This window comes from Salvia splendens, chromosome 20, assembly GCF_004379255.2.
Source record: "Salvia splendens isolate huo1 chromosome 20, SspV2, whole genome shotgun sequence".
Taxonomy (NCBI): Eukaryota; Viridiplantae; Streptophyta; class Magnoliopsida; order Lamiales; family Lamiaceae; genus Salvia; species Salvia splendens.
This window is the reverse complement of record NC_056051.1, coordinates 24360507-24373132: the sequence shown is the minus strand read 5'-3', so window position 1 is coordinate 24373132 and position 12626 is coordinate 24360507. Positions and strand designations below refer to the sequence as shown.

General features: G+C 34.1%; 2 protein-coding genes and 1 long non-coding RNA gene across 3 annotated transcripts; 1 reads left to right on the top strand and 2 right to left on the bottom strand.

Annotated features, from left to right (window-relative positions):
- Positions 1 to 2725: 2725 nt before the first annotated feature.
- LOC121780861 lies at positions 2726 to 3587 on the bottom strand. The gene is made up of 2 exons (XR_006046106.1): positions 2988 to 3587; positions 2726 to 2919 (listed from the first exon to the last, which is right to left on the bottom strand). It is a non-coding gene; the product is annotated as an uncharacterized LOC121780861 (long non-coding RNA).
- Positions 3588 to 3721: 134 nt separating this feature from the next.
- Positions 3722 to 4741, top strand: LOC121781717 (GDSL esterase/lipase At4g10955-like). The gene is made up of 2 exons (XM_042179413.1): positions 3722 to 3769; positions 3958 to 4741. Exons 1-2 carry the CDS (start codon positions 3722 to 3724, stop codon positions 4543 to 4545), a joined length of 636 nt encoding a protein of 211 aa, XP_042035347.1. The 3' UTR covers positions 4546 to 4741.
- A 1779-nt stretch (positions 4742 to 6520) lies between these two features.
- On the bottom strand, positions 6521 to 9302 carry LOC121780857 (wax ester synthase/diacylglycerol acyltransferase 3-like). Its single transcript, XM_042178500.1, has 7 exons — positions 9069 to 9302; positions 8086 to 8646; positions 7930 to 7996; positions 7716 to 7831; positions 7441 to 7653; positions 6897 to 7034; positions 6521 to 6800 (listed from the first exon to the last, which is right to left on the bottom strand). The coding sequence occupies exons 1-7, from the start codon at positions 9243 to 9245 to the stop codon at positions 6636 to 6638; spliced, it is 1437 nt and encodes a 478-aa protein (XP_042034434.1). The 5' UTR covers positions 9246 to 9302; the 3' UTR covers positions 6521 to 6635.
- Between the last annotated feature and the right edge of the window lie 3324 nt (positions 9303 to 12626).

Sequence of the window (12626 nt, the reverse complement as noted above, 5' to 3'; positions counted from 1 at the left end):
AATATGATTGAGCAATTTGGGACCGTATAAATCTATAAGGAAATATTTATAAAATCATAATGAATGGTTAGTTGGTAGTTAATGCTATGATGTTTGGCGCGGTTTCTTTGTCAAATTTCATATAATTCAGTTTTTCATTAGATTGAAGAATGAAACTAACATTTTTGAGAAAAGATTGATGCGATATTACTCTTAGAAGCACTTCAACACCCGATGTTTTATCATTGTTTTTATTTGTTGTTGTGTCCAAGCAAAAATTTCAATTCTAGCCGTCAATATAAGTTATTGTAGTACGTATAATTTTATAGAGAAAATTATTGGTTATAATTATAATTGGTGGAATATAATGCCCGCACATAAAGTGTCGAGCGACTTTTATAAGAATATGTAAAAGCTTTGAAGGATGTATTATTGGAGTTTCGATACATAAATGAATTGATTTTGAAAGACTACTTATTTGATGTGAGAAACCCATGATAAATGATAATAGTCCAAAAATAAATAATTGGTTAACAAAATTATTCTATGTTTATGAATAAATTAGCTACTCCTTCTCGTTCCGCCAATAAATATTACTCCGCATATAGTTATTTTGAATATTAATCATTAAATACATAGATTTCATTTTATTATTTATAGTACTTAGTAAATAGTAACATTTGTTTACTGATTTCACTTATATTTTATCATAAAATTAATGGAGTATAAAATATGATTGATGTTCCATTATTTTTTTTCTATTTTTTGAAATTCATATCAAATTAAAATGAGATATTAGTTTCAATTAATATTAACAATCACATTGCTGTGAAATTATGAGGTTTCCACTTCGATTGTGTGTGTGGGAGTGTGGTGTGGTGTGGTGTGATGAAACACACACTCACACACTTTGAGGAGACCAAGACATGAAATTGGAATGATCTAAGGTCACTTTTGTCTCGTGGGATATCACCATTCCCTTCGCATTTCACAATTATTATTGTCTTTTATTGATCGAGATAAGACGTCACTCCCAATTTTATCAATTCCTATAATAATTGGAACCAGACAAAACTTTGTTTTCTCATTATATTGGAAGTTTGGAACTACAACAATTATATTGCAACAACATAAATTTCTTGGGAAAAAAAAAGTTCTTGTTTATGAGGTGAAAATAACACATTATGCTCCCAATTTTGTTTTCTCATTATATTGGAAGTTTGGAACTACAACAATTATATTGCAAAATTATATTGCAACAACATAAATTTCTTGGAAAAAAAAAGTTCTTGTTTATGAGGTGAAAATAACACATTATGCTCCCAATTTTGTTTTCTCATTATATTGGAAGTTTGGAACTACAACAATTATATTGCAAAATTATATTGCAACAACAAAAATTTCTTGGAAAAAAAAAGTTCTTGTTTATGAGGTGAAAACAACACATTATGCTCCCACTTTTCTAGAACTTCCAATGCAAAAATTTGCTTAAATTCGGTTCTTCAATCTCAATTTTTTTAGGACCGTTACTTCATTATTATGACGGGTTTGAAGTTGCAAAATCGATTTTCTTCTCTCCATCCAATAAATAATTGAATAGTTGGGGCGATTCACTTATGTAGGCCACATATTATTGAATTAAATTCAACGAATAAAAAAAATGAAGAAAATAATTAAACCTAAGTACCTAACCATCTCACACACGAGCTCAAATTCCGTAGATGGAGTGAAAGAGAGAGAAAAAATCAGTTATAAATCCATAGCCATTATAGCCTATTTAATATTTTCCCTTTAGGTCCCAAAAAATAAATAAAATTTACGTTACTTAATATCCTATAAAGAACATAAGAGTCCGCAGTTGTGTTCAAGATATAAATTCAGATATAGAGATTGATCTAATTTACTATAAACATCGAAATGTGCTCGCTAATAGTAATATCACAAAATTTCGTTCTCCAACGATGCGCTCGCGGACACCTCGTCATTCGAGTCACGAAATTGCCACAAGATTCGCAATGAAGATTGTAAGTGGTGATCCTCGCTAATTAAGAATTTAAAGGGTAAACTAGGCCTTGGCGAGTACAAATAGTACGCTCGCAGAATTGTGGTCGTTAAACCCCGTATTTTTTTTGTAGTGTGTATGATATTCTTAGTGAATGTTTGTACATTGTTGACACTTGGAACATAAATTAAACCCTAGCCTCACTCAGCTGCAAAAGGACAAGATGAATCGGGACACTACATTTTTGTGTTGTGACAACATCAAGATGAAGTTAGTGTTGAAATAAATAAACAAAATAAAACTAGGGGACCAAGAAAAGAAGGTATATGAAATAGTGGTGGTGGAGGTTGCCAACCATCTAACAAAGGAATCACTATCTTGTTACACCTATTTTATAATGGATCTTTATTACAAGAGGACAATTTGTGTGGTTCCACCTTACTTTTTATGGAGAAGGACCTTGAAATTGATATTTTTATTTGTCCTTTTATTACCTAATAATAGAGCCTATTTGTTCAAGAATGTAGTTGAAATATCCCAATTATTAAATGGACATAACTCTCTTTTGTTTATACTCACTTAGTGTGGGTAGAGGTAGTAGCTTCCATATACTTACTTTACATGTTAAAAATGATTAATAATTAAAACATTAATTATTCAGATATAATTTCTTGATTAGAAATAGTATATTTTAGAGAATATTCTTTTCTTCAATCATTGGCTTGCCCACACTACAATGTTGAATACAGTAAAAGGTGGATTCACTTTCACATAGAACCTTGAGGCTATGATTAGACAATCTTCAACTCATTTTCTACTCCAAAGAGATATCACAGAAAAATTAATAGTGGAGACATCTACAAAAAACTATATGCTCCAGCAAGTTTCACAGATGGCATATGCTTGAATCCTTAGTTGGTCTTTGCCATTTCTGGGTGCTGCAAAAATACAAGATTTATCAGTAAGTAAAAGGGTTGAGAAACAAAATTGAACTCAATGTGATCACCTTAGCCATGAACTCCTTCCTCTGCATCTCGTCACTGGTTGGAAGGCCTAATTTTTTTATTTCTGTCGTTGGTCGAACTGAAAAAGCGAATATCGAAATGGGATACAGTCAAATAAGAGAAGCGAAAAGAACACACACGGGATAATGGTCCATCAAAACACAACGAAAGCATAAAGCAAAGATGCACAACTTTCCCTCCATTTGATTTGAAAAGAAGCATTGATGAGAAGCTCTCTTCTCATTGTCTAGGAAGGCAGCCTTCTTCCCTCTTCCCTCTTACCATCTCTTCTTCAGGTTTAGTTCCTGCCTCCTTCACCTTCAAAGCCTCTTTCTTGCCTCTTCCTCAACGCAGCCTTCTTCTCTGATTCCTCCCTTTTCCTCTCCTCTGCTTCCATATCGAGGTCGGTTAACTTGTTAGGAGCTGCTAGGAGACAAAGTAGCAGTTAAACATATTCACTCAACAATACTATCTATAGTCCTAAGAATATCATAACAGTATTCAGGCTCCCAAATAGAAAAGCTTGTACATATTTGGGATAATTACTAAACAAACATGACTTTTGTCCTAATCTATAAATCAGACAACTTCTAAACAATGTTATTTACCAATTTTATCGATAAGGGAGATATATGCTTGCAACAATGTTATTTTACGAATGAACTCACGTCGTTGTAAGGCTGAAACATCATGTCTGCTGAATTTGATGGAAACTGAAACATGTAGTATCAATAAAATGTTGTCAAACCAGTTTTTTCATAGAGCAACACTTGTCATTTACTCGGCAATCATCCCTATACTTGTCTAGATTTAGAAATTAGGACACTACAGAGGCAACTGACCCCAAATTCAGCTTATAATAGCATATTTTCTGGCCCTGAGAGACTCGAAAAAACACTCCCACCTACTTGTTCCGATATAAAGAAACACATAACTCTCAATCAAGATTCAATGATATAATGTACTACAAAGCATCAAAGGAAATATTTATCAAGTATCCAAAGCCAACACCAAACTAAATCCAAGATTAGCAATAAACTCAAGAGCGAGAAGAGCTACTCGGCCCATCTCGAGACCTATCTCTTCAATCCCCCCTTTCCCTCACCCCCGATCGAGCTGATCAAGAGCGAGAAGGTGAAGCGAAGGTTGAGGGTGGCCAGCAGTGTCTTCACTGCTGGCCTGGCTGTGGCCGTCAAGATGGCCACAGGGTCCATGATCCAGGACGATGAGGCATTTGCTATTCTCTCATCGTGGGTCCCGTACCTTTTTGTCAGCTCGTCTGACATGATATGCTCGGAATATATTGGATATTTTGAAAATCGGGAAACGATGGAGGCGATCGGGGCAAGGAAGATTGAGAGTATGGCTATGATGCACTCGATCCAACGCATCGTGTCGAGTTCTCGGGGGAAGATGGATTCAGAGCCAGTGCATCTTCTTCCATCGGGGTTCCTAACGATCAACATCGGCGCTCTACCGAATTTCAAGGAGGCTCATGGGATTCATCAATGGTGGAACCCGAATTTGGAGTTGAAATACAAATCGTACAATTACCATTAAACTAATGCTACTTTGATAATGGTTGAGGACATTGGGTTCAATATCTTAGGGACTGCTTTATTTTGCTTTGATGTACAATGTAAGTCTCAAGGGTCATTAATAGCCTTATATACCTCGTTTGCTTTAATGTAGTAATAAAAATTCAAGTCATATAAAATGTTGAGGGTGTTATAATTTTATATCATTTATAAACTTGTAATATAGTTAAATGTATTATGGACAAAATATTATGAAGAGAATTTAAACATTTCATATGTTATTTATAGTAATTTCATAAAAAGTCTATGAGAAAATCCCAGCCCATAAGAAAATAATATTACTCCTGAATACGTCGGCCCATAACATGGCCCATATCTCCTCCAATCTCTCTTCTCTATCTAATGAGATAGCTAAAACAAAAATTACTTATACTATCATTTATACTTATGTTAGTTCGTAGATTAGGAAGATTTACAATGAATTCATTACGTTATTAAAAAAAGTGCATATTTTGGGTTTGAATCTCATGACAAAATTTTCAAAATTTTAAATATGTTGATTTACTCGCCAAATCCAAACTCCATGTAGTTTATATTTTTAAAATGGTTGTAATACAACTCTTCCCTATATTATACGAATGCAACTTATAAAACACAAGTAAATATTGATGTCCCATTTAAATTTTTCATGCCACATCACTAAATTATTCATTTTATACTCCTTCATCCCACAAAAATACGTACATTTGAAATAACACAAGAATTAATGCACAATTAGAGAGAGATGAGATGAGAAGAGAAGAGAAGAGAAGTTAAAGTAGTGTCCACAAAACATAGTTTCATTTCAAAAAATGAAACTCTCTCTCATATTTTAACCACCTTTCTCTCTCTCTTACTTTTTCTTTTTTTCTTTTCTACTTTATCTACTTTTTTCTCTCAATCCACTTACTTTATCAATTTCTCATCAAAACCCGCGTCGTTCACCAATGAGACTATTTTTGTGGATTGAGGGAGTATATTTATTACTAAAATTTTAAAAACTATACAGCCTACTTTTAAATTTACCAACCCTTAATTTTTGTTTACTGTAATTTGAAATTCTAAAACACAATTGTATATCCTATATTACTCCATCCGTCTCTGAAATTTTGTCACATTTCATTTTCTACACTCGTTTTAGAAAAATGATAATTGGAAAGGGGTGAAGTAAGAGAGAATAACATAAATGAGAGTCTTCTCTACATTATTCTCTTTCTTACTTTACCCTATCTCCCATTTAACTATTTATTATCAATTTTCTAAAACGAGTGCAGAAAATAAAATGTGACAAATTTTCAAGGACGGAGGGAGTAATAATTAGCAATCAGGTATGATAAACCAGTATATATTGACAAGTTCAAAATTTAAATAAAGCATACAAATTGAAAATTAAAGGACCAAAAAAAAAAAATATATATAACTAAAAATGATAGCACTACATAAAGTAATTGTAACATAAAATTGAACGACTTAATATAGCGACAGACAATGAACTAATTAATGAAATTGTACGTTGAGCTGTTCCATCTTAATTAAATGCATTCACTAATTACTATACATATTCATGCACTTACCCTATTTCGTGTCACCGTTTTATTCACGTGCAAATGAACTCTTATCTTGATCATGTATTATCATTATTTCACAAAATTAGTGTATCAAACTGTCGGTGGATTAGAAGATTTTAGTCAGTAATCATGCAAATTACTAATAAAGATTAAGCAATATTATAAATTTTAATAAATAGACTACTTACTTTTTTTGTCTAAATACATATTAATCTACATATTTTATAACCTTGCTATGGTAGCTATGTTATAGCATGTCCAAATAACCGATAGTATTAATAGTGATTGATAGTTAGCTAACTTATTGACATATGAAAATTTATCAATTGGGTAGATAATCGTCTCTGTGCAGAATGTGGTGACTTAGTTACTTTTTTATTATGCAAAATATTTCTTAGTCGATTATTGCTTATATTAGCTAGTTAGAAAGCAAAATAACAAGTCTCCGATACAATGAAAGTCTACTAAATCTCGAAACATACATTTAATTTGGAGAAGAACTTAATTAACATGTCTCCGAAAACTCCAATTTAGTTGCAGCAACTTTGATCATTTGTAGAGACTTCATCACGTCATCGCAGAGTTGATGAGGATTAGGGACCAACTTTTCATCTGCACCGATCGATATTATAAGCTTCTGCCCATAACTTTGGTGATGGACCACGAGTGACTGCAACACATTATACAAAGTAATATCGATTAGTTATTTATGAAACAAGATTTATTCTTGAAATTAAATCTATAAAGTTGTCTTAATTGGACTTACTTGAGGGAAGCCGTGGACAGAAGGTGCAATGTAGCTTAAATGATGTCCAAATAAATTGACCTCCTCTTTTGGTCCCATCACATTTGAGAATGTTAAAGTTGTGTTCTTGAAAATAGACCTTGTCATACAAGCTGCGGCCTTTATTGTGGACGACACAGACATGCGAAAGTGGTACAATGTGAGAGATAAAGAGAAAAAACGGTTAGAAGTATTGTTGACCGAGACTGAAGCCGTAAAGAGAAATTTCTCAAAAACAAAAAGATATTAGTACTTTTTTGTGGACTACCTAAAATAGAAAAAAAAAAACAAGATTATTGGTTGTGGACGAGGACATCTTTGAGTTTCATTACATAATTATTTTATGTACAAACTCTTTGGATACTCATTGCGAGTTGTCTGAGATTGAAAATGTGAAATAAGAAGAAAACAACTTAAATAAGTGGTGAATTACTTCTCCTGTTACCAATTGATTCATTTGATCAGTCATTCACATATTAGATATGTCAGTCTCTCTTTCGCGTATAAATGAAGAAGTGGTTGATACCTTAATTCCGAATAAAAACATGGTTAGTTTCATGACCACGAAGGCTAGTTTGTGACCCAGTGATCGTTTCTTTCGATCCATGGTGGCTTTTGCTCTACGAATATATGCCAATGGATCATCTTCCATTTTAATGGTGAAGGGGAGAAGAACTATGCCTATGAAATTTCCCCACATTCCATTCAACTCTTCCTTCTCCATCATCTCTGCCAAATCCTGCAATCAAAATTTGAATTATTCATCAATAGTTATTGCTATAATTTGTGCTAATTAATTACCTCAATTGTTGGAGATTGTCTAAGATTAAAGACAACGGCTGATCTCAAACGTAGATTTCTAGGTAACGAATTCGTGGCATTCTTGATGATTTCTAAGCCATTCTCGTTACCTTTCTCTGCATGTGTGTAAATAAATTAATACAAAAATAATCAAAATCAATATTTTAATTATATTCTGTAAAATAAATAAATTAATTAAAAGAATAAATTGTACCATATCTTTGATTAAGGTAACGACTAAGGCCGGCCTCAGTCACTCCGAGCATAACATCATTAATACTCTTTGAAAAAAATTCCAATAAATAAAGTCAAAATATCCAACAAAAATTCAATTATCATAAAAAAAACAGAAATATGAATCTATATTCACCGCATTCAACGCCGTCTTGACGAGCTTAACGTCGTCAAGACTCACAACCCGATGAACGAACCGCGTCCGTGACTGCCGTTCTTCTCCTCCGGTAGATTTAACGGGAGTTCTAGAATCTTCTAGAAAGACCATGGTAGCAACAAACATAGCGATATCAATCACCGTGTTGAACAAAACCACAAACACTCTCCACACAAAGACAAGCAATCCCATCAAACGACACCGTTTCGTTTCGGCTTTCCGTTTCTTCGGCGACGGAAACGCCGGCAGAGCGTCGGGGTTCGAGAGGCTTCTAGAGCAGGCGTGGCAGAGCGCCATCATCGACACGCCGTCCCCCACCGAGTGGTGGATCTTGAACAAGGCCGTGGCCGCCGCGTCGGGGGTTTCCACGTTCAGAATGTGGATCTCCCACAGCGGCTTCGTCTGATCCATCGGAATCTTCGACAGATCCGACGCGTAGCTGTCGACGGACTCGGACTCCACGTCCAAATCCACTTCGTAGACGTGGTTGTCCACGTCTACGCTCGTGCGCCTCCAACTGCAGTTCCCGCCGTTTGAGACCTATGCAGGGGTGGACGCAGAAATTTGTTTTGTTAGTATTTTATTGTGATAATAGAGGCTTTTGCACAACGATCACAAAATGCCAAAAATTTGATGATATTATGTAAATGAAAAAATAATTTTTTAATTGAGTAGGGGCATATAAGTCCCTTCACTAAAAAAATATTGGATTCTGATGGTGGGCAGGGCAATCCCTCGTTAATTACTGACGGAAAACAGTGTTACTGATGGAGTTACCGACGGAATGTCCATAATCTAGCTACTAAAAACCGACAAGTAAATTATCAACGGCTGTAGTTTCCATTGTTGTTTTTTGTAGTGTTTATTAATTCGATGTAGTTCCGCCATTGCCTACGAGAAAGTTAGTTGAAATGTGCGTGTACTGATGAAATAAAATACGAGAAATCGAGAGAGTTGATTACGAGGATGCTGGAGAAGCGGGGGTGCTTGAGGAGAGTTTGCTCGACGCATTTCTTGTATAATTTGGTGTCGATTTTGGTGTTGTAACCCATCAATGAAATTATGCAGAGGTTGAATTTTGGTGATTGCATTAATCGAGCACTTGGGCTGGCTGGCTCTTCATCTCCTTCCTTCCACATTTTTTTAAAATTTTTGGATAGTGTTTGAGAGTTGAGATGGAAGTGCTCTATCTACTGAGAGTGTCCATGCATATTTATATGCATGCACATGTGTGTATGTACGTACCCAGTTTTGCAAATCGGGATCAATGAAAATTTAGTTTTTATTTGGAAGGAATGGAAAATGTTTTTTGTAGTTTTGGGGTTGAAATGGATGAAAACGTTTTTTTTTTAGTTTTGGGGTTGAAATAGATGTGACTAAATTAATGTAGCTTATTGATTTTATTTAAGTCAAATTTAGCTATACATTTTGAAAAACAAAATTGGTGGAAAAATTTCAATCTTGGCTATCTAAATTAAAAGTGCTGCTTTGCATTGTTGCCACACATGTATAGTGTAGACTTGGCTCGATTAGTTCACATGACTAAAAATGCTAAACAGTTCAATCAGTAGTGCAGAATTGAAAATTTGGTGTAAATTGAAATTATAAAGTGGTTTTGGCTCAACAAGAATTCGGAAACATTTATTGCCATTTCTAGAATTGTCATTTCCACAATTGCCTGAACAAAGTTGTTGAGGGCTGATTTTTGCATAAGAAAATTAATAAGGGAAACGTCACTAATTTTGACTACAATATCACAATTTACTTCATCTGCACCTGCTTTCAAAGTTGCGTCTGTTTACTATGAGTACTTTTTTCATGTGTGGAATTTAATACTACTGATTAACAGTATTGAAAATCATTAATTTCTTACCGAACTTCTGAAACACTCGAACAATAAACATAAAAAATTAGGTCAAAATAAACTAAAGTGAATCAGTAACTAGGTTTCAAGAAATTAAGTTGTTACAAGCAGTATAATATGATACTAGTAATTGATTTCACTAAGTTCGTGTTTCGGCTTGTAATTTGTAATAGATGGCCAAATAAGCAACCAATAATGCACTAATTAAAATTTCAATACATTAAGTTCGAAATTGGTTAAATTTATTTTTACCTATATATAATAGTCTATTAGTCTGGCTTATTTATTGATTTTTTTTGTACGTAACATGAATTATTGATAATTAAAAGTCACGAACATAATGACCCAAAGTCAAGTTCACATCGCATCAAAGCTTGAAACATAGAGTTAATTTTAGATATAGATTATACTACTATCCACCGTCTACTGATTCTTCATTCTAGAACAGATTGGTCAATGTAATAAATTTTCAACAAACTTTTCTGTTAACTATGGATACAAAAGTCTAAGCCAATAGACATGAACTTTGACATATTTTTTCATGGTTAATTAATAATCATGAGCCAAAATATCAGGTCACAAAACATCATAATTAATAATGAAATACTAGCTACCAGCTACATATGACAAACCTAAAAATAGTTAATTAGGGAGCATTTACTTTAAAATATTACTCTCTCCCGTCCCGTCCCGTCCCATTTTAAGTGTCATATTTTCTTTTTTGAAATGTCTCACCTTAATTGACACATTTCTTAAAATAAAAATATTACTCTATCTATTTTTTCTCACTTTTACTTTATCATATCTCTATTGAATTCACAAAACAACATAAAATCTCGTGCCGAAAAACAAAGATCCACTTAGAGTGGCACGGAGGGAGGGAGTATTATGCATAGATCAAAATTGTGGAGTATACGTTAATCCCTTGTTCACTTTGAAGAATTAGAGTTATCAATGATGAAATGTAAACATTCACTTTAGAGATTACAACTAAGTAATACTATCGTGAACTCTAATTTAATTAAATACCAAACAAAGACCTACTAATTAAACTACCAACCAATTCCTATTTGTAATTGATTAGTAAACATATATTTGAACTAAACAATGGGTACCGTGGTCGTGGATAAGTAATCGCTTAAATTAAAATTAGAGTGAAAGTATTAAGAATCAAGTGTATGACTTTTTCATTTAATAAGTATATTATACTGTAACGTTCACAAGCTCTATTTGTATCATACCTATTTATAAACATGGGAAAACTATCGCGTTTACCATAGAGAATAAAAATGGTAAAAAAAAGATGGGAAAACTTATCATATTTTCGTGGTTCTTTTTCCTTTGTCTCGTCTTCTCTGTAATGAAAAATATACTAATAAATTATTACCCCCATGATAATATCATCACAAATTGGATGAATAGTTTGATTTTTTTTCCATTGTAAAACCTTTTCTCGTAAAACAAGTGAAAAGATGTGAAAGTATATAAATTTGTTTCCATCAGAGAAAAAACACTCTAAAGAAACAATAAAAAAAATCCCAATATGAAAGAGTAAAGGTTAAAACTGATCTGAACATATGTCCATTTTACGATTTTGGTCATTTACTTTATCTTTTGAATTTTTGCATCCTGAACATTTCAACTCGGATCACAATTGGTCCTACACTAACAATTCCATCAAATTTTAAACGGTTTTAACTCGATTTTGATGGTTTTAACAGTCTCATTCGGGTTAAAACCGTTTAAAAATCGGTCAAAATCGGGTTAAAACCGTTTAAAAATTGACGGAATTGTTAGTGTGGGACCAATTGTGATCCGAGTTGAAATGTTCAGGATGCAAAAAATCAAAAGATAAAGTAAATGACCAAAATCGTAAAATGGGTGATGGTTTGGCGAATTTTTGATGGTGATGAATGCAGGAAAATACAGATCACGACACAGAGATTTACGTGGTTCGATTTACTGAGGTAAATCTACGTCCACGGGAAGAAAAGAGGGCAGAGTTGTATTGCTTGATCTGTTTTCTACAGCTTACAATACAGACTTGCTATTTGATATTTTATCTCTAGAGAGCTTCTTAGAACTTAACCATTTTCTATCTGATCTAAGTTCTATTTATACATTGAACTAAGATCGTGGCTTGCATCACCACTAATGATGGTTGTGGATGTCGTGGAGGTCATGGAGATCCTGCATGGGTCCACTATCTTGCATGAGATCCTGCATGAGTCCACTATCTCTGTACTTGGTCCACTATCCTGCATGTGATCCTGCATGAGTTGACTATCTTCCAGTTCGGTCGAATACTGAGACCGAACTGCTGAACTATTGCCGAGCAGATTTAGCCGATCTGAGAGTAGAACTTGACTGGTCGGCTTTTACCGAGCTGTAGGCTGGGGCCGAACTCTTTGGTAATGCCGAACTGATACTCTTCCTTGGGCTTTGGGCTGATGGGCCGTCACTGCTGTTGGGCTTGTTTAGTCCGTACTCCATCACTACCCCCCCCGAAAAACGAAGTGAATCACTTCGGCGAAGCGAGTCACTTCGGCATTCTGGATAAAGGTACGGGGTAAGTTGATGTTTGTCCTCGGTCTTATGAAGTAAACTCTTCTTTGACCGGACTTGGTTTGTGTCCTAATTTGGCGAGTTTTATCGC

Excerpts from the sequence above, each read along its gene's own strand:
- LOC121780857 (XM_042178500.1), bottom strand. The coding sequence starts at position 9,245 with ATGTGGAAGGAAGGAGATGAAGAGCCAGCCAGCCCAAGTGCTCGATTA. Across the intron at positions 8,647-9,068 it reads CCCGCTTCTCCAGCATCCTC|GTCTCAAACGGCGGGAACTG; the intron begins GTAATCAACTCT and ends ACCCCTGCATAG. Across the intron at positions 6,801-6,896 it reads CTGTCCACGGCTTCCCTCAA|TCACTCGTGGTCCATCACCA; the intron begins GTAAGTCCAATT and ends AATGTGTTGCAG.
- LOC121781717 (XM_042179413.1), top strand. The coding sequence starts at position 3,722 with ATGTTGTCAAACCAGTTTTTTCATAGAGCAACACTTGTCATTTACTCG. Across the intron at positions 3,770-3,957 it reads CAACACTTGTCATTTACTCG|CATCAAAGGAAATATTTATC; the intron begins GCAATCATCCCT and ends TGTACTACAAAG.